Genomic DNA, 21,341 nt, shown 5'->3' on the forward strand with positions numbered 1-21,341 from the left:
CCATGTTTTTGGCTCATATGTAACCTCATGAATGTAGACACTTTAACTTCTACCATTTATATTACTTATGTTTCATATGTCTTATCTAAAACATGGTTTTCCAAATACACTAATTTAGGACATTGCATGTCATACAGTATGTTTCCAAGAATATATAAACCATAATATTATAACTTTTCAAGCCCTCTGGTCAAATATATTTTGTATAATTATTAATTAATTGAATATATTCCAACATGGTATATTTTCCTTTGGGTCAATACTACCTAACATCCTTTGACTCAGTAATTTCATATTTAAGAATTATCCAAAGGAAATAACTGAAATATATATAAATCTTTAAGTAAAAAGCATTATATTTCAATGCATTATCTTATATTGAAAAATTATAAATAACAAATTTACAACAAGGGTGAATGAGTAGGTAAACTCTGGCACACTTGTAGGATAGAATATTATATAGCCATTAAAAATGTACACTTAGACAAACATTTGAAGACTGAGGGGAAGGGCTTATAAGAATGTTATGCAAAAGGAAAGAAAAAAGAGGGCAGAATCAAAATATATCTTTTATGTGATTTTGACACTATTAAAGGCATGTGTGTGTGCTTAGTCATGTCTGACTCTTTGAGACATGATGGACCATAGCCCACCAGACTCCTCTGTTCATGGAATTTTACAGGTAAGGATACTGGAGCGGGTTGCCATTTCCTACTCCAAGGGATCTTCCCAACCCAGGGATCAAATCCATTTCTCTTACATCTCCTGCATTGGAAGGTTAATTCTTTACCACATGCCACCCAGGAAGCCAAAGCCAATGCTATTAATACTTGCATTTATATTCATAGTACAAAATAGAAGGAAATATACCAAAATGTTAATGGTTATATTAAAGTAATGAGATTTTGGGTGACTCTCTTTTTCTCTGTAATAAAAATATTAATAATTTAAGAAAATGGGTTATATGCCCAAAGAAACTCTAACTGTAAAACTATGGGAACCAGTCCTACAGTAATAGGTTTCATCACCAAAATTTCCATCGAATGTTTTCTAGGATTTGTAAGCCCTGTTTAAGCCTCAGTCTCTTTTTACCATTGAGGCATGTTCTTCTAACTCCAGAGAAGCTATCTCTGTTAGACCTGTGTTGCATCCAGGGATAGATAAGATGTTTCCACCACACCAGGCTTCCTATCAGCCTCAGTGTTGCCTGGTAAGAATGACTTTAAGGATCAACTTCTGCAGGAAGTGTAGAGGACTAGATTTGGGAAATTTACTCTTGACTGTTCAAATGACTCACTTTGTGTTTTAAATCTGCATTAAATTAACTGCAATGGGTTAATCCATTGCATTGGATTAACAGAGGCTAAAAATTAGGGAGTGGCAGCTTGCAGAAAGACCCCATTTCTTCTGTAGCAACCCTGATTTAGGGGGAAGCCAAAGTAATTACCCTGGCATTCTTGTCATTATGGGCTACTTCAAAATACCTGAGCTTTTGCTCCTGTAGAGCTTTTAGTCAGGTGTCACAGGAATTTGGCATACCTTGTGGAGATTTCTCAAATCTTGATATTTAAAACTTTGCAGAGTTCTCAAAGCACAGGCCCATTCCCTACTTTTCTGACCTTAATAATGAGACAGAAGGGAAGGAGAAGTTTGTATAAAAGACAAGTTGGAATAACTTAATTTGTGAAAATTTAATTTAAGGGATCTTTGGTGAAAAAAAAAATTGGAAGACAATGATTAAAATTCATCTTGAGATGAGTTAAGAGCCAAGAAAGTAAAGGAAATTGAGAAACAGAAATTCATTTAAGAGCAGGAAATAGGAAGAATTCAGACGCCCCTCCCCTATTTCTTTGAGCCTAAGAAGCCCTCTGTGGTACCGTAGGCTTCCAAGTACAAGAGTTCCCTGAACCTGCCTCCAGTGGGAGCCCGCCTCCAGCGGCAGGATGGAGGGATCATAACCTCTCTAGAGCAGCTTCACGAAAAAATCAACGAGATGAGGAACGTGTTCAACTCGCTGGAGAACAAGGTAGACACCCATTTCTAATCCTGGGGGTGGGCTGTGGGCTGTTAAACAAGGAAGCTGGAGACAGAGCAGAGCAAATAAGTCCACGTCTTCAGAGTATTTTTTTTGCTTACAAAGGAATGGCCAGTTGGTACCAGAAAACCAGTCTGCAGTAGCTAAAGGTTTTCAAAATCTTCCAAGCAACTTAAAAGTGACCTGTAGTCTCAGGTGTGTGCTTGTACTCACTATATATGGCATCCCCCTGCCTGATCAGTGGTTGTGAAGCTGTTTATAAAGCAGTAGTGTTACTTCAGTGGCAGGTATCAAAGGAGCTCAAAGTAACATATGGAAAGAAAATGGGCACTCCTAGCTCAAAATGGTTTCAGAATTCCCAAAGTCCCTATATAACCTGCTGTTAGTGAAATGTATTGATAGCTCTTAATATTTGAGAACTGGGGTTCTATAGGTGAAGAGACCTGCTGCTTCCTTTTGCCTCCTGGGCAAAACGCCACACATCCACCTAGGGGAGTAGTGAAAATGAAACCTATTTCTGTTGGAAAGTGGTTCCCTTTTTTTTTCCAAGCAGGAAACAGGAGTGAACGTTAGGTTTCCTTCCTTCAATTTTAAAACGTGCCTACATTTTGCTTTGATATCACATGGCCATCGACTTCATTTTCCTCACAGAAGGTGAATTTGTATAATGAAAATTACCAAATCAAATGTAGTTGATCTGGTGATTTAACCTAACATGACAACTGAATTAGGACATGTGCTGAAACCCATCACAGACATATCAAAATTAAAAATGACTGGAGTGAAATACAGATTGCTCATGTTGTTTCCCAATCTTTCAGCTCCAAACACCGGAGATGTCATGCTTCTTTTTCCTCGGAATGATCTCTTTGATTCCTCTTATTTCCCCCTCCTCCAAGCCCTCTGTGAAGCACAGAGACCCACAAGCCCTATATTTTGAAAATATGGTGCAAAAGAGTAATTCATTTTATACTTTGAGATATCACACAAGTTGGAACCATTTGGAAAGGGTGTTTAAGGCTCCTAAAAAGTTCTGTTTTAAAAAGCAATCTGGAGTAAGCATTTCTATACTTAGCAGAATGTAAGATCATAAAAATCATGTAAGTAATGTTATTATTACCTTATTGTTATTATCTTAACCTTTGTTTGTTGAAAATGCTTTTTTCATTGACTCAATAAATAAAACTGAACTTTAGAAGTGCTCCATTTTCTCCACATTTCTATTTGTGCTTAGCTTTCTGATTTGCCACTTCAAGGGGGAAAAGAATTAAAATTTCTTGAATACTTTTTACATACCAAGCATACGCTGTGGTAGGTACCTTACCTACATTTATTCATTTAATTATCAAGACAGTCCTGTGAAATATTATCCTAGCTATATTATGGATGAGGAAATTGCTACAAAGAGGCTAACCAACTTTCCTGAGGTTTTAGTACTTGTAGGAGTGTTGCTAGGATTTATACCCTACCTGACTCCAAAATTGACACCCTTTTCATGGTTGGAAGTTGACAACAAAAATCCAAGTGTGCATTCCTACAAGACCAAGCTTGATGGCTGAAGATGATTCTCATCACTATCAGTGTGCTGAGTTTCTACCATTGTAGGTTTTCCTGCCCCTGGAAACACCATAATCTCCTTTTTCATTATATCATCCAAGAATATTAAAAAAAAACAAAACAAAAAACTTCTTCCCTTTCAAAGAAATATTCAGATATGCTTAATTACTCTTTTTATCATTACATTTTTTAAGGAAAAAAATAACTGAATTTCTTCAACATCCTTTCTCACATGGAATTCAAAGAGTTACTGATCAACACAGTCTTTCACATGCATAGCTTGCTTTTAAAGTAAATCTCTTTTTAATCAAAGGTGTTCAAATAAATAGTAAGTTGCAGGAACACTTGCAAACAATAAATTGGTTGCTTTTTTTTATCACTATCATGCTTCAGCATGAGTGATATAAAGAAGACCCACTTTTCCCTAGACAAATGGGGCCAAGGTTGCCTTGAGTTGTGTACACAATAGTATTCTAGTAAATGAGTTCTGCACATGTTCAAGAGCCTGGTTTTGGAAACAAAAGAAACATCCAAGGGATCGGAGATACTATTCGTAATAATTTATAGCAAATTGAATTCACTCTTTCTGTATTATTTAGTTGCAGGCTCTAGCCTCTGAACTCAAAACTGGCTTCACAGAAGCAATGCAAGAACTGTCAAGAATTCAACATGGAGAATATGCTTTGGAAGAGAAGGTTAAGAGCTGCAGATGTTCCATGGAAGAGAAAGTTACTGAGATGAAGAATTCATTGAACTATTTTAAGGTAGGTCCTTCTTCTATTTCCCTCCTAGAGATTTCTGGTCATCTTAACAGAAGTAAACAAACAACCAAACAAAACAACAACAACAAAAAAAACTTGCCTTTTTGCCTAGCAACAAAATACAAGAATTTTCCTCTGGCCCGTTCACTAACTTTCATGGAAAAATATCATGTTTTACCTGGTTGGATCTCTATGTTAAAATTAGAAGCTACAATAGAAGTAAAGTTTTCATCTCTCATTCATTCATTTAATATGTATTAAAAGTTTTCTGTGTTCAGTTCAGTCTCTCAGTCATGTCCAACTGTTTGCGACCCCATGCAGCATGCCAGGCCTCCCTGTCCATCACCAACTCTCGGAGTTCACACAGACTCACATCCATCGAGTCGGTGATACCATCCAGCCATCTCATCCTCTGTCATCCCCTTCTCCTCCTGCCCCCAATCCCTCCCAACATCAGTCTTTTCCAATGAGTCAACTCTTTGCATGAAGTGGCCAAAGTACTGGAGTTTCAGCTTTAGCATCATTCCTTCCAAAGAAATCCCAGGGCTGATCTCCTTCAGAATGGGCTGGTTGGATCTCCTTGCAGTCCAAGGGACTCTCAAGAGTCTTCTCCAACACCACAGTTCAAAAGCATCAATTCTTTGGCGCTCAGCCTTCTTCACAGTCCAACTCTCACATCCATACATGACTACTGGAAAAACCATAGCCTTGACTAGACAGACCTTAGTTGGCAAACTAATGTCTCTGCTTTTGAATATGCTATCTAGGTTGGTCATAACTTTTCTTCCAAGGAGTAAGCGTCTTTTAATTTCATGGCTGCAGTCAACCATCTGCAGTGATTTTGGAGCCCCCCAAAATAAAGTCTGACACTGTTTCCACTGTTTCCTCATCTATTTCCCATGAAGTGATGGGACCGGATGCCATGATCTTCGTTTTCTGAATGTTGAGCTTTAAGCCAACTTTTTCACTCTCCTCTTTCACTTTCATCAAGAGGCTTTTTAGTTCCTCTTCACTTTCTGCCATAAGGGTGGTGTCATCTGCATATCTGAGGTTATTGATATTTCTCCCGGCAATCTTGATTCCAATTGTGCTTCTTCCAATCCAGCATTTCTCATGATGTACTCTGCATAGAAGTTAAATAAGCAGGGTGACAATATACAGCCTTGACGTACTCCTTTTCCTATTTGAAACCAGTCTATTGTTCCATGTCCAGTTCTAACTGTTGCTTCCTGACCTGCATATAGGTTTCTCAAGAGGCAGGTCAGGTGGTCTGGTGTTCCCATCTCTCTCAGAATTTTCCACAGTTTATTGTGATCCACACAGTCAAAGGCTTTGGCATAGTCAATAAAGCAGAAATAGATGTTTTTCTGGAACTCTCTTGCTTTTTCCATGATCCAGTGAATGTTGGCAATTTGATCTCTGGTTCCTCTGCCTTTTCTAAAACCAGCTTGAACATCTGGAAGTTCATGGTTCACGTATTGCTGAAGCCTGGCTTGGAGAATTTTGAGCATTACTAGAATGTGAGATGAGTGCAATTGTGCGGTAGTTTGAGCATTCTTTGGCATTGCCTTTCTTTGGGATTGGAATAAAAACTGACCTTTTCCAGTCCTGTGGCCACTGCTGAGTTTTCCAAATTTGCTGGCATATTGAGGGCAGCACTTTCACAGCATCATCTTTCAGGATTTGAAATAGCTCAACTGGAATTCCATCACCTCCAGCAGCTTTTTTCGTAGTGATGCTTTCTAAGGCCCACTTGACTTCACATTCCAGGATGTCTGGCTCTAGGTGAGTGATCACACCATTGTGATTATCCAGGTCGTGAAGATCTTTTTTGTACAGTTCTTCTGTGTATTCTTGCCACCTCTTCTTACTATCTTCTGCTTCTGTTAGGTCCATACCATTTCTGTCCTTTATTGAGCTCATCTTTGCATGAAATGTTCCCTTGGTATCTCTAATTTTGTTGAAGAGATCTCTAGTCTTTCCCATTCTGTTGTTTTCCTCTATTTCTTTGCATTGATCGCTGAAGAAGGCTTTCTTATCTCTTCTTGCTATTCTTTGGAACACTGCATTCAGATGCTTGTATCTTTCCTTTTCTCCTTTTGTTATATACTTTAACTTCATTTACCAGATTAAATACATATAAATTCTTATTTTTTAGGAAGAGCTGAGCAATGCCATGTCAATGATCCAGGCCATCACTTCCAAACAAGAAGAAATGCAGCAGAAAATTGAACAGCTTCAACAGGAGAAGCGAAGAGAATCTCGAAAAGTTAAAGCCAAGTGAGTGTCTGACCAAAAAACTGACCAAAGGCAAATGTATAAGCAATGGCTCATAGACAGGCACCAGAAATACCTTTCCCTCTATTGGTGGACAGCTGGCCACTGGGCTCCATGGACCAGCATGTGATAGAGGTTATGCAGCACAAAAATGAATGGTGGGACTTCTCTGGCAGTCCAGTACTTAAGACTCCATGTTTACAATGCAGGGTGCAAAGGTTCAGTTCCTGGTGGGGAGATATAAGAACAGTAGCAGAAAACACACTTAATATAACTGGAAGTTAAACGAAAATGACATGAAGTGGCATGCAGAATTTAACTGTAAAAATGTAAAATAACAACTAGAAAGTGAAAGTCGCTCAGTCATATCCGACTCTTTTTGACCCCCTGGACTGTAGCCCACCAGGGCCCTCTGTCCATAGAATCCTCTAGGCAAGAATACTGGAGTGGGTTGCTAGTTCCTTCTCCAGGGGATCTTCCCGACCCAGGGATTGAATCTAGGTCTCCTGCATTGCAGGCAGACTCTTTACCAGCTGAGCCATGAGGAAAATAACAACTAGAAATATATATTTAAATTATGATTTTTGTGCTAAGATAATGGGGTCACCAGTGATTTTATTAGATTTCTGAAATTTCTCTAATACTATTATTGTTTTACTTTGACCATTGAAAATAAACTTATGTTAAACAATAGCCCAACCAGGCTGAATTAAGTAAAGCTTCACCACTAAGTAGATACAATCTTCATTGTTACATGTTTTAATACAATCAGATTTAAAATATAACTAATATTTGTGTGACCCTGGAGAATGGTTCAGTATTTTCAGTCGAGTACCTGCTCCTTCCTGCTCCCTTTGTGTTGCTTTGTGAAGAGAATGTAAATTATCCCAAGAAATTGTTCCCACTGTAAACTCTGTAACAGGGAAGCTAGTAACAGAAAAATAAGAATGCAGATATTATAATTAGAAGGTGAATTGTAGGTATTTGGTGATGAGTTGCATTGAATCATATGAATTGCTAGTATTCAACTGTGTTTAATTTACAAAAATTGCAACTTTGTATGGCTCAGAAATTTTCTTGACCTATTCTGAACTGACTCTTTTCTTACCCCATCACGTAGTAAGAGCCTTTTTTCTTTTCTTTTTTTAGGAAAACTCAGAAAGAAGAACATGGATCACAGGCTGGACCTGCTCAAGCACAAGGAAGTCCTTTCCGTTCCATCAACATCCCGGAGCCTGTTCTTCCAAGTGAAGACTTTACAAACCTTTTGCCTTCTCAGGCCTATGAAAAAGGTACAGTTCACACATCATATTGAATTAGCCAAGTAGTTCTCCCTTGGTTCCTAGGGAGAACATTGAGAATAGGCTTACAGCCTCCATCTTTATTAGATGAAAATGGTGTATTGCTCAGGATTTTTGTTTTTGTAACTGGAATGTAGAAGAATTCAGAGGATCTAAGAGATAGAGAGAGCCTGCCCAAATTTAAAAGATTTTCTTTTGAGGGAAAATACTAATCTGGGTATTCTAAGTTTCAAACGGGTTGGAAATAACCTATTATACAATAATACTATACAAGCTGTAGTAGAAAAAAATTTTTAATTATTCATTCTAATAAATTGTTTTATTTTCTACATTACTTCTCAATCCTTACCTCTCTGCACAGATGGCAAATTATGTTCTTTTTTTTTCAGCAAAGGTTTCACAGATATGAGAAAGTTATATCTGCTCTAACAGGCAAGCATTGATGTCAGTGATAACCTAATTCTGTACTCTCCTTTCTCTGGAAAACTGATCTGGTGGTGTTTGTGGGCTGAAACAGCCACAGCCATATCACTGAAAATAATTAGAAAATATCTGTATGTAGCAGTCCTGAAGAAAATGGCTTTCCAATAGATGTTGCTAAGCATGTTCACTTACATGTTTGCTACGCCTTTGTATCCTCAGCAATGTCTGGCAAGCAGCTTATATGCAGGAGCATGAATGGAGATACTAACACTGTTTGGATAAATTTTCCTATGTTTTTTAGGTCTCATATTGAAAGTCTCCAAAAGAGGCTGAATAACTTCTAGACCAACTGTAATCTCCTCAAGAGCAGGACTGGTGGTTTTCCACCCTTATGGCTTAAGAAACAATGTAACTCATATATTCAAAGATAATAAATCTGTTTTGATAATATAAAAATCTTAATCAAGTGGCTTTTAAGTGGTATTAACTTCAAAGTACGGATTTGCTTTTTTATTTTTTATCCATTTGAGTATTTATTTTAGAGATTGAATAGGTGCAGCCTGGGAAAACTCACTTGCTCCATCTAGGGAATGGGTTCATCACAGGTGGCTCTGTGTTTTTTGCTCCACGGCATAAAGAACACAGCATAAAATGAAGATGTTGTTAGGGAAGAATGTAGAATGGGCTTGGAAGGTAGAAGTCAGATCAGAGTTAAGGCTGGGACAGCCGACCACATGCATAAGATAAAAAATTAAAAGTTATATTTGCAAAGTGCCCAGATGCATGGCAAATTCTCCTTCTTTTGTTATTATATAGGCATGGCTTATATAATATAGTTTATTCTACCAAGTTGCTATACAAATTTTGGGATAATATGCCATATTAAGACATTCTGGATATGATTGGTGGTAGTTTATGTTAAAACTTGAGGTCAAAGGACCAAACTTTCAGAAGGGGTTGGCTTACCGATTGTTAATTATAAAATGGTGCTATTGTTATCCATTGACCCAAAATTCAGTATCTTAAAATAGCAAACATTCATTATATCACAGTTTCTCTGAGTTGGGAATCTTTGCACAGCCTAGCTGAGTGCCTCTGGCTCAAGGTCTCTCATGAGGTTGCAGTCAAGGTGTTGGGCACCCGCTACCCTTCCTTCTATCATCCATTCATCTACACTTTCATCCATCCATTCACCTCAGGCATTGATTTAGGTGGTGGGATGTCATAATGAACAACAAGAATTTCCAGCCCTCAAGGAGCTGTTGTTCTGAAGGAAGCAGACAATGAACAAGACAAAATATGTATTAGATAGTGATCAGAAGACAAATAAGGAAACATGGGTATAATTTTAGAGAGGGTTCCAGGTAAAGACCTGAAGGAAGTGAGAAAGTAGGTTTATGGATATCAGAGTGGGGAAAGGGACCAGCCCCAAGGTACTAGGAGGAACATCACTGACATGCTCAAGAAATTGCGTAAGACCAGTGTGGTCATGTATGGATGTGAGAGTTGGACTGTGAAGAAGGCAGAGCACCGAAGAAATGATGCTTTTGAACTGTGGTGTTGGAGAAGACTCTTGAGAGTCCCTTGAACTGCAGGGAGATCCAACCAGTCCATTCTGAAGGAGATCAACCCTGGGATTTCTTTGGAAGGAATGATGCTAAAGCTGAAACTCCAGTACTTTGGCCACCTCATGCGAAGAGTTGACTCATTGGAAAAGACTCTGATGCTCGGAAGGATTAGGGGCAAGAGGAGAAGGGGACAACAGAGGATGAGATGGCTGGATGGCATCACTGACTCGATGGACGTGAGTCTGAGTGAACTCCAGGAGTTGGTGATGGACAGGGAGGCCTGGCGTGCTGCGACTCATGGGGTCGCAAAGAGTCAGACACGACTGAGCAACTGAACTAAACTGAGTGGGGCTAAAAGCAGAATAAACAGGGAAACAATAGGAGATGGGTTTTTTTAAAAAAGAAAAAAAACAGCAGGCAGAGGAGGGGGGCAGATACTTCAGGGCCTTAAGATCATTCTAAGATCTTTGGTCTTTGCACGAAACGGGGAGCTGTTGGAGGGCTAAGCAGAGGCTTGACAGGGTCTGACTTACATTTTAAAATCATCCTTCTGGCTCTGTTTAGCATTACCATCCTCACCATCATAGTTACATAATCATTTAGCTCTTGCTGTGTGCAGTTTAGAAATGTTATCTTATTTAATTCTTACAGTTATATCTTTTTAGAAATGAGAGACTAATACTTGCCACACTCTATTGTAATTTTTTTTTTACTGCTCTGGCTTCCCCAGTAGAAGGTAAGCTCTGTGAGACTATCCCAGTTCTTAGTCCGTAGAAGGCACCAGTCTGTGTTAGTGGGATGAATATTGATTGAAAGCTTTCCTTCACCTGCAGCACAAGAGACCAGATCCATGCATGTAGGAGACAGCAATGTGAAGGGAATAATGGGTCCTGGTAAGTGGCTCTTCAAGTTCTCTTTTCTTCTAACAATCTCACCCTTTCCCTTCTTCTACCTTTCCTGCTTCTATGCCCTCAGTCCCAAACCAGGAATGAAAGAACTCAGGCAAGATAAAGCACTATGTTTACTAAGATTCCAAGACGCATGCTGGAGTTAATCCCAGAGATTAGTTAATCCCAGAGAGAAGGGGAAGGGAAGTTGAAGACAAAACCGGTCTTCTTAGTTCCTTCAGGCTTGTTTCAGTTACCACTGAACTAACACTTGCTGAGAACTCACAAGTGCAGGTGGAATGACATTTAAGTTTTCTGTGGACCACACATCTTATAGTTTATGTAATTTAAAAGTTATCAAAAAAAAATAAAATAAAAGTTATCTAGGAGATAATTCACCAGAATTTTATAAATTATTTCATCTCCCCTCCATCCCTTCCTCCTGCCTTTTGGAAATATACCATCATCAGGGCCAAGGAGGACAAATTCCAAAATACGACTCTGTCTTTGGTACCCTTCTTCCTGCTCTTTCTGTATTTTCTCCCCAGGTGTGCTCACCTGAAAGGAAGAAAAATGAAGAATCAATACATATGACTATAAATTAGTTTTGTTATTATATTTTATAAAATAAATAATTATAAATTAACAAATTTATATTTTATTTTATAAAATTTATTTTTTAAAAGTCATTCAGTAGAGTCTGTGTGCCAACAGTTAAGTACATACACCAGAAACAGAGAAAGGTGATCCTTTGTAACTGTGGAGACTGTTAATTCTTAATTGATATGTTTAATCCTCAAAGGACAGTTGTACCCAAGCAAAGGCATAATATTTTTGAGTTAGTAACAAATATAATTTTAAAAAATCAGAACTTGATGGCAGATGTTATTTTTCAGGAATGACCCCAACAACTCCTGAAGCAGAAGAAAACCTTAAGCCTTGCCTCTCAGCTGATATCCAACCCAAGAGTCATCTTCCACCTGGTGTGTGGAGGCAGCCTAAGGATGCTAAAGACTGGGGTGAAGAATACGTCACAAAAGACCACCCAGATAAACTCAAGGAAGTGGGCCAGGGCAGACATAGCTCCTTGGAAAACGTTTTATGTGAAACTTCTTTAGCTGGTAAGTCCCAAGGGGCAATGTAGGCTGAAAATGTAAAGAACAAGAAACCTAAGGGCTGGAATCCTTGCAATTTAGATGCAGTGGACCTATGGGACAATTGAGCCTCTGGTTTCCTTTTGAGATGAACAAACCGAAGTCTTTAGTGGTAAAGGGACTCACCTGAGGTCACACAGCCAACTGGGACTACCACCTTGATTCTGGGTATCCATGACCCTTAGTATTGTACTGCTCTGGGAAAAAAAGGCATAAGGTTAGTGGAGAAGAAGGCAGAATTTTGTGATGGATTTATTCAGTGATATGGAATATTCAACATATGAATCTTGTATCAGGGGTTCACCACCTGTCAAATACTGCAGTGAGGTCTGTATTTCCTTTCCTCCTTTTTTCCCTCTTTCCTTTCTTTCTTCAAATGATAAATCATCACTGAGCACTTAGCATATGTCTGACAATGGCATTTCCCTCAACTGTCATTTTTAATTAATTAATTTTAATTGGAGGCTAATTATTTTACAATATTGTAGTGGTTTTTGCCATACATTGACCTGAATCAGCCATGGGTGTACATGTGTCCCCCATCCTGAAGCCCCCTCCCAACTCCCTCCCCATCCCATCCCCCAGGGTCATCCCAGTGCACCAGCCCTGAGTGTCCTGTCTCATGCATTGAACCTGGACTGGCAATCTATTTCACATATGGTAATATACACATTTCAATGCTATTCTCTCAAATCATCCCACCCCCACCTTCTCCCACAGAGTCCAAAAGTCTGTTCTTTACATCTGTGTCTCTTTTGCTGTCTCGCATATAGGGTCATCATTCAGTTCAGTTCAGTTCAGTCACTCAGTCGTGTCCGACTCTTTGCGACCCCATGAATCACAGCACACCAGGCCTCCCTGTCCATCACCAACTCCCAGAGTTCACTCAGACTCACGTCCATTGAGTCAGTGATGCCATCCAGCCATCTCATCCTCTGTCGTCCCCTTCTCCTCTTGCCCCCAATTCCTCCCAGCATCAGAGTCTTTTCCAATGACTCAACTCTGCATGAGGTGGCCAAAGTACTGGAGTTTCAGCTTCAGCATCATTCCCTTCAAAGAAATCCCAGGGTCATCATCACCATCTTTCTAAATTCCATATATATGCTTTAATATACTGTAGTGGTGTTTTTCTTTCTGACTTACTTCACTCTGTATAATAGGCTCCAGTTTCATCCACCTCATTAGAACTGATTCAAACATGTTCTTTTTAATAGCTGAGTAATATTCCATTGTGTATATGTACCATAGCTTTCTTATCCATTCATCTGCCAATGGACATCTAGGCTATTGTAAACAGTGCTGCGATGAACATTGGGGTACATGTGTCTCTTTCAATTCTGGTTTCCTCGGTGTGTATACCCAGCAGTGGCATTGCTGGGTCATATGGCAGTTCTATTTCCACTTTTTTAAGGAATCTCCACACTGTTCACCATAGTGGCTGTATTAGTTTGCATTCCCACCAACAGTGTAAGAGGTTCCCCTTTCTCCACACCCTCTCCAGCATTTATTGTTTGTAGACTTTTTGATAGCAGCCATTATGACCGGCATGAGATGTTACCTCATTGTGGTTTTGATTTGCATTTCTCTGATAATGAGTGATGTTGAGCATCTTTTCATGTGTTTGTTAGCCATCTGTATGTCTTCTTTGGAGAAATGTCTGTTTACTTTTTTGGCCCATTTTTTGATTGGGTCATTTATTTTTCTGGAATTCAGCTGCATGAGCTGCTTGTATATTTTTGATATTAATTCTTTGTCAGTTGCTTTGTTTGCTATTATTTTCTTCCATTCTGAAGGCTGTCTTTTCACCTTGTTTATAGTTTCCTTTGTTGTACAAAAGCTTTTAAGTTTAATTAGCTCCCATTTATTTATATTTGCTTTTATTTCCATTACTCTGGGAGGTGGGTCATAGAGGATCCTGCTATGATTTACATCAGAAAGTGTTTTGCCTATGTTTTCCTGTAGGAGTTTTATAGTTTCTGGTATTACATTTAGATCTTTAATCTGTTTTGAGTTTATTTTTGTGTATGGTATTAGAAAGTGTTCTAGTTTCATTCCTTTACAGGTGACCAGCTTTCCCAGCACCACTTGTTAAAAAGATTGTCTTTTCTCCATTGTATATTCTTGCCTCCTTTGTCAAAGGTGTCCATAGGTGTGTGGATTTATCTCTGGGTCTTCTATTTTGTTCCATTGATCTATGTTTCTGTCTTTGTGTCCGTACCATACTGTCTCGATGACTGTAGCTTTGTAGTATAGTCTGAAGTCAGGCAGGTTGATTCCTCTAGTTGAATTCTTCTTTCTTAAGATTGCTTTGGCTATTTGAGGATTTTTGTATTTCCATACAAATTGTGAAATTATTTGTTCTAGTTCTGTGAAAAATACCATTGGTAGCTTGACAGGGATTGCATTGAATCTGTATATTGCTTTGGGTTGTATACTCACTTTCACTATATTGATTCTTCCAATCCATGAACATGGTATATTTCTCCATCTATTTGTGTCATCTTCGATTTCTTTCATCAGTGTTTTATAGTTTTCTATATATAGGTCTTGTGTTTCTTTAGGTTCCCTCCAACTGTTTTTAGTATATGTGCTGCCGAAGTGAGCACTCCTCCAACTGTTTTATAGGAGGTAATTTTTAATTTTTTATTATCAAATACATGAAAACTGAATAACACTAAAAGGTTTATTGTGAAAATCAGTAGCACCCACTTTAAATTCTTTTGACCTATTTTTTTCTGGTGCTTGCTTCCATGTTTTAAAAAGAGTTTATGCTGCTATTTTTTTTTCTATTGGTACATTGCATGCATGCTAAGTTGCTTTAGTCGTATCCAACTCTTTGTGAACCTATGGACTGTAGCCCGCCAGGCTCCTCTGTCCATGGGATTCTCCAGGCAAGAATACTGGAGTGGGTTTCTGTGCCTCCTCCAGGGGATCTTTCCAACCCAGAGATTGAACCTGCATCTCATATGTCTCCTGCATTGGCCGGTTGGGTTTTTACCACTAGCACCACCTGGGGATACACAGACCTGTATAATATGAGAAATACATTGGATTGTCCAAAAAGTTCTTCTGGGTTTTTCCATAATGTCTTACAGAAAAACTCAAACGAACTTCTTGGCCAACCCGACATTAATATTTCTAATATAGAAATATTATCTCATAAAGTTCTCTCATACACCTTTTCAGGCAATATCCACCCACCGAACCACTACTCTGACTTCTGTCACTGTAAATTAGTTGTGTCTGTTCTTGACTCCATAAAAATGGAATATTACAATATGTAGTTTTTTCATGTCTGGCCTCTTTCTCTCAACATAGTGTTGCATGTAATTCATTCAGTAATTTATTCCTTTTTATTAATCATATTGAATGAATTTACCATAATTTGTCCATTCTCTTGTTGCTAGAAATTGGATTGTTTCCAGCTTAGGGCTACTATGAATAAAACTGCTATGAATATTCTTGCACAACTCTTTTTTTTTTTAAATGTATGCCCTCATTTCTCTTGAGTGTACACCTAGGAGTGGAATCTTTGGATTATGGGATAGGATTATGTTTAACTGTAAAACACCAGCAGTTTACCAAAGTGGCTGGAACATTTTGTACTCTTACCAGCAATGTATGAAACTTTCCAGTTTTTTTTACATTTTTCTCAGTATTTAGTATGATCAGCCTTTTAAATTTGAACCATTCTGTGGGTGTGTCCTGTGTCATCAGTTCAGTTCAGTTCAGTTCAGTCACTCAGTCGTGTCTGACTCTTTGCGACCCCATGAATTGCAGCATGCCAGGCCTCCCTGTGTCATATTGCAGTTTTAATTTGCACTTCCCTGAGGACTAATGACGCTGAGCATCTTTTCATTTGCTTGTTGACTATCTGTATTTCTTTTATGAAGTACCTATTTAAGTCCTTTGTCCAGTGTTTAAATTGGGTTATCTTTTTATTCTCTATTAGTAAGGTTTCTTAATATATTTTGAATGTGAGTTCTCTGTAAGATATACATGTTGAGAATATTTTATTCTATTCTCTGCCCTGGTTTTTCACTTTCTTGGTAGTCTTTGATAACAGATATTTTAAATTTTAATGAAGTTCAATTTATCAATTCTAAATGTTTAAAATAGTTTGTGACTTATGTGTCCTTGCAAAATATTTTTGCCAGTTCTAAGGTTATCAAGATATTCTACTATATTTTCTTATAAAAATCTTTATAGTTTTAGCATTCACATTTAGGTCTATGACTCATCTTGAATAAATTTTGTTGTGTGGTATGAATCCAGATTCATTTTTTTCCCATATGGCTATCCAGTTGCTTCGGCTCCATTTATTGAAAATGCCTTCCTATTCTCATTGAAATGAGTAGGAAAAGCCAAGTCATCACATATATGTGGGTCTAACTCTAGACTCTAAGGCTTCCCACGTAGTTCAGTGGTAAAGCATCTGCCTGCCAATGCAGCAGATGCTGGAGACATGGGTTTGCTCCCTGAGTCTGAAAGATCCCTTGGAGAGGATAATGGCAATCCACTCCAGTATTCTTGCCTGGGAAATTGCATGGACAGAGGAGCTTGGTGTGCTACAGTCTATGGGGTTGCAAAAGAGCTGGCCATGACTTAGGGACTAAACAACAAATTCTACTCTATATTCTTTTATTCTGGTTAGGAGAGAATTGACATCTTGACAGTACTGATATTCCAGTTGAAGAACATGGTATGACTCCTTTTACATGGGTTTTCTTTAATTTTTCTTAGCAATGTAACAAAGTCTATCGCTGACATTTTTTTAAAACAGCATTTGCCCTAGAGACCTCTGTCATCCTACTCCATTCTGACTCACTGCACTGCTGCCCTCCTGGGACTTCTCAGTCTTCCTGTGAATTCCCTTAAAATTTCTCATATGTTAGATTCCTATTCAGGGTTTTGTGGAGGTGTGGGGTTATTGTTGTTGTTGTTTGTTTTTTTTTTTTTGCTTATCCTTCTCAGTTTCTTGGTTTACTACTTGTTTTGATGGAACACATAGCCTGTTAGGTTCCACATAATTCATTGGCTATTTAGATGAATATAAAGTCATTTTCCATTATCATTTTGAAGCAATTGTTCCACTGTCTTCTAAATTCTAATGTTGCCAGTGAAAAATCCAATATCATCTAATCCCCAGTCCTTTGTATGTTACCTGATTTTTCTCTCTGGTAACTTTTAGGATCTTCCCTTTATCTTTGGTGTGCTAAATTTTCACAGTGATGTGGTATATTTTACAGTGATGTGAGAGTTTTTTTTTTCATTAATTATACTGAATGCAAATGGGCCCTTTCCTCTGGAAATACATGTCCTGGTATTTTTTGTATTATTAATTTGATAATATCTTCTCATTCATTTTCTTTCTTTTCTCTGGAACTTCTATTAGTTTGATATTGGATCTCCTGGACTAATTTTTTCTATTACCGCCTTTCTTGGTGGGGAGGGAAATGGAGGCAGGTGCACAGATTTCCTTGACTTTGTCTTCTGCTCTTTTAAAAAAAGCCAAAAAGTTTCTTTTTTCCTGGATTGTTTTTAAAAAATAGGATCCTGTAATTATTAAATGGGCAGAACATTTTTGGTAACTCTTTGAGGATATTAATTATAAGATTTTTTAAAAGGTTTCTTTTTGTTCCTGCATTGTCTCTATTTATGGTTCCTCCTTTTAAAAATGTGTATATACTTTTTTCTTCTCTTTCTTTTATGATGTAAGATTGATTCAAGTATCTGAGGATTCTTAGCTAATTATTCATATCCAGGAAAAAGGCCCTAAATAAAAAGAAACCTAAAAATCCTGTGTTGGTCAAGCTGATCAATAAGTGGGCTTCTTATCTGCTAATCAGGTGGCAAATTTCCATTTTGATAGGTGACCTCTGTCTGTCAGTGTTTGTAGACCTTTTTCACTTGGGCAGCTCATTCCTCCAGTGGAAGGTCCTCTGGTCTCCAGTCTGGACAGTGTAAGTCTGGCTGCTGGCACTCTGGGACCTGAAGGCAAAGAGGCTGAGAGGAGTCTCACTGTTTTGTATGTGAGCCTTCTTTGAGTCCCTTTGTTTGCATTTTAGCATTTCAACTCTTCTCTCTGCTATGTCTGATGTTGTTAGTTCAGATACCAGAGATCCCGGCTTCTCTAGCTTTTCTCATTTCCCCTGGGGTGGAATTGAGGAAGTCATCCAGCATGGGTATGGGGAACTGAAGGTTCAGCTTCACTGAATGTAGACTGTTTCTCCTGTTTACAGCATTGCCTCTTCTTGTACTCTCTGTGATGCCTTGGTGTCTCCAATCCTTGAGCCTTTCTGCTTCTCAGCCGATTTCCCATCCACAGATGAAAACACCAAAGTAAATGGTTTGGTGCCCTTTGCTCTGCTGAATTAATGACCATGCCTCCACTCTGTTTTCCATCTTCCAGAAACTTGCTGGTGTCTCTATTGCTTTCAATACCTTTTTATTGTTTTCTATCATTTAACAGGGTCTCAGGGGACAGTGGTTAACAAAAATTCCCTCCTTGGTTTGTTTTTAAAGCTAAAAGACAGACTGTGGCTCTAGAACTGCTTGAATCAGAAAGAAAATATGTCATTAACATCTCTCTGATCCTGAAGATCAAGGCAACATTCCAGGGGTCAGATGGAAAGAGGAATTCTAAAGAGAGAAGGTACCCATGTATTCATTGCCTTTGCTTTTTCAGATTGATTAAAATTTAAGGTAAGTTGTTTATTGTTTCCACTTTGGGAATTCTGGTACTTATCAAGAGCTCCAGACACAGACTTGGAAAAGAGAATAGTCAGTGACTGCAGGTAACCCCTGGCAAGTCTCAACTTTTGACTTCTAGCAGATAAGAAAATGAGTGGAGTCTCTGGGGCTTTCAGTGGCCCTGGCATGTCTGTTAAGAGCCTAAAGGGAAAAAGTGCAACAGTGAGGAAGGTATTCCTGTCTGTTGCCATCTGCATATTCCACTGGAAATCCTAGAAGAACCCCTAGAACCACTTCTTATGGGAGCACAGGGAATGGATGGGAATGGAGATCTGAAGTGGCCATTAGATAAATGATACAGGGCTTACATAGCTGTGAACTTGGACCTTTCTTATTATTTGTTCAGGAAATCCTTGTTAAGGTATGAGCCGCATGTGAGTGTAGTCATGTTGTGAGGGCAGAGCTTCCATCGGGCCTCTGATGTGTTACAGCAACTTGCTAGTCCCCAGGTTACCACACCCCTCCCTCTATATCTGTTCCAAAACTTCAGATTTTCTCTGCTTCCCTCTCTGCTGAGAGAAAGCAGGAAGGAGAAACTTACGATTTGGTGGGGAAAGACTACTGACATAAAGATGTAATAATCCAGATCAACTGAGGAAAAGGCCAAGCCAAATAAATGAGAAGTCTGGATGATGGATGACTAGAGACAAACACAGCATTACCACTTTAAGCATTCTACCAGGTCATATGCACTGGTGGTTCAGGAAGTTGTGGGAAGCCTGAACTATATTTTCCAGATCCTTATCACCGCCACCCCCCAATTTTACTTGGCTTTGCAGCTGCCAGCAATAAACTCAATCACCAAAACACAATGTACCTCCATCGAAGCAACTGATATGAGAAAACGTTCCATGATAAACCCACAATTGCTTCACTATTTGCAAGAATTAGTTCACTGCAAAACCGAGATAAAATAGAAAGCTGTAAGGAGCAGAAGAGGGTAACATAACACTGAAAGCTGTGAACAGTAGAAGCTCGGGACTGGGCTTTACTTTCTGTGGCCACCTAGATCCTTGCTGGCTCTTCCTTCCCTTTCCGGCCACTTGATTCCCCCTTCTTCACCCCATCCAGCTTGTCTGAACCTCCCAGATTACCCCTTCAGCCCTCCGTGAAGTCTCTCTGGTCTCTTGCTATCTTGCTGGTGCCGGAAGATTTGCTCAGTTCACATTAAAACCCAACTAAAACCCAGTCTACCTTGAGATGTGGCTTTGCCTCCACATCTATGAGTCTAAGCCAGCAGCATCTCTTTCTAGTCTCTGAAAATGTGGGGATGGGGTAAGGAGAGTGAAAGAGAGGATTGTTTGCTTCAGCATACAGTAATCAGGCTCCGTGCTTGGGTACTTCATTTACTTCATGAAATCTTCACAAGAAACTGTGAATCCTACCTGATAGATGAAGAAATTCAGGTCCAGTGAGGTTTGAAGTCATATAATCAGCTGAAGCCAAAGCTCAAACCCAGGCCTGTCTAATGCCCTTTCAACACGGCACTGCTTCTCTAAGGACCATGTGATTTCAAAGATACCACCTTGACTGACCGCGATATGCCAGCTGCCTCAACCAGAAGCTGACTTTGTCTCTTCCTGTTTCATAAATCAGGCTTTTCGATTAGCTGCCCATTTGTCCTGACTTCAGATATCAGGTGACCCGTCAAATAGGAGAATGTTTTTAGTTCACAGAAGCTCTTTTCTACTTGCCCTCTCTTCTACTTCTCATGACCCATTACTAACAAAGAGGTGGGCCTTCCCCCAACTCCTGAGACTAAAAAATAATTAAAACTATCATACTTTCCCCAAGAAAGTAAAATAATGGTTATTTCTCATATCCATGATGATGCTATTTATGTTAGTTATCTGCTAAGCTAATCCTCTTTTCCGTTTTCATTGCCCAACAAGAGAAAAGCTTCAACTCAGTATTCTTAGTGCTAATATGAAATCTCTAGTTCTGAGCCTTGCTGTACTTAGTCATGATTCTTTGCGACTCCATGGACTGTAGCCTGCCAGGCTTCTCTGTTCATGGGGATTCTCCAGGCAAGAATACTGGAGTGGGTTGCCATGCCCTCCTCCAGGGGCTCTTCCCCCACCCAGGGATCAAACCCAGGTCTCCTGCATTGCAGGTGGTTCTTTACCGCCTGAGCCACCAGGGAAGCGCCTCTGAGCTTGCAATGTCACCCTTTTCCTATTGTTGTTGAGTTGCTAAGTCATGTCTGACTCTGCGACACCATGGACTGTAGCCCACCAGGCTCCTCTGTCCATGGGACCTCCCAGGCAAGAATACTGGTTGCCATTTCCTTCTTTAGGGGCTCTTCCAGACCTAGGGATCAAAGCCAAGTCTCTTGCGTCTTCTGCACTGGCAGATGGATTCTTTACCACTAAGCCACCAGGGAAGCCCTACTCTTTTCCTACCTGAGGTTAGAGCTTCATCCTCCTCCTTAATTCACGGTTTCTTTTTTCCTAAGCTTTCTGAAGCCTCCACGTGTAGCCTCTTTAGTTAAATAGATCAGCGGAATGAAATACAGAACAGAATGAGATTATTCCTCTTCTCTATTGGCGTTTTTCCTCCCATGCAAAGATGAAAATTACCTTATGAACATTTACCTTTCCCATCACAAATCACAAGCCTTCTGCA

General features: G+C 39.2%; 1 protein-coding gene across 4 annotated transcripts in view; it reads left to right on the forward strand.

Moving 5' to 3' along the window:
• ARHGEF33 (Rho guanine nucleotide exchange factor 33) overlaps nucleotides 1-21,341 on the forward strand; it is a 79,520-nt gene that overhangs the window by 30,188 nt on the left and 27,991 nt on the right. For all 4 annotated transcript variants that reach the window (XM_040224676.1, XM_040224679.1, XM_040224677.1 and 1 more), the window contains exons 5-10: nucleotides 4,192-4,356; nucleotides 6,512-6,633; nucleotides 7,780-7,922; nucleotides 10,756-10,815; nucleotides 11,706-11,930; nucleotides 18,489-18,618. In XM_040224676.1, the coding sequence (XP_040080610.1) occupies nucleotides 4,192-4,356; nucleotides 6,512-6,633; nucleotides 7,780-7,922; nucleotides 10,756-10,815; nucleotides 11,706-11,930; nucleotides 18,489-18,618 (845 nt within the window). The remainder of the gene's footprint in view (nucleotides 1-4,191; nucleotides 4,357-6,511; nucleotides 6,634-7,779; nucleotides 7,923-10,755; nucleotides 10,816-11,705; nucleotides 11,931-18,488; nucleotides 18,619-21,341) is intronic.

The sequence above is a fragment of the Oryx dammah genome, unplaced genomic scaffold, assembly GCF_014754425.2.
Source record: "Oryx dammah isolate SB20612 unplaced genomic scaffold, SCBI_Odam_1.1 HiC_scaffold_25, whole genome shotgun sequence".
NCBI lineage: Eukaryota > Metazoa > Chordata > Mammalia > Artiodactyla > Bovidae > Oryx > Oryx dammah.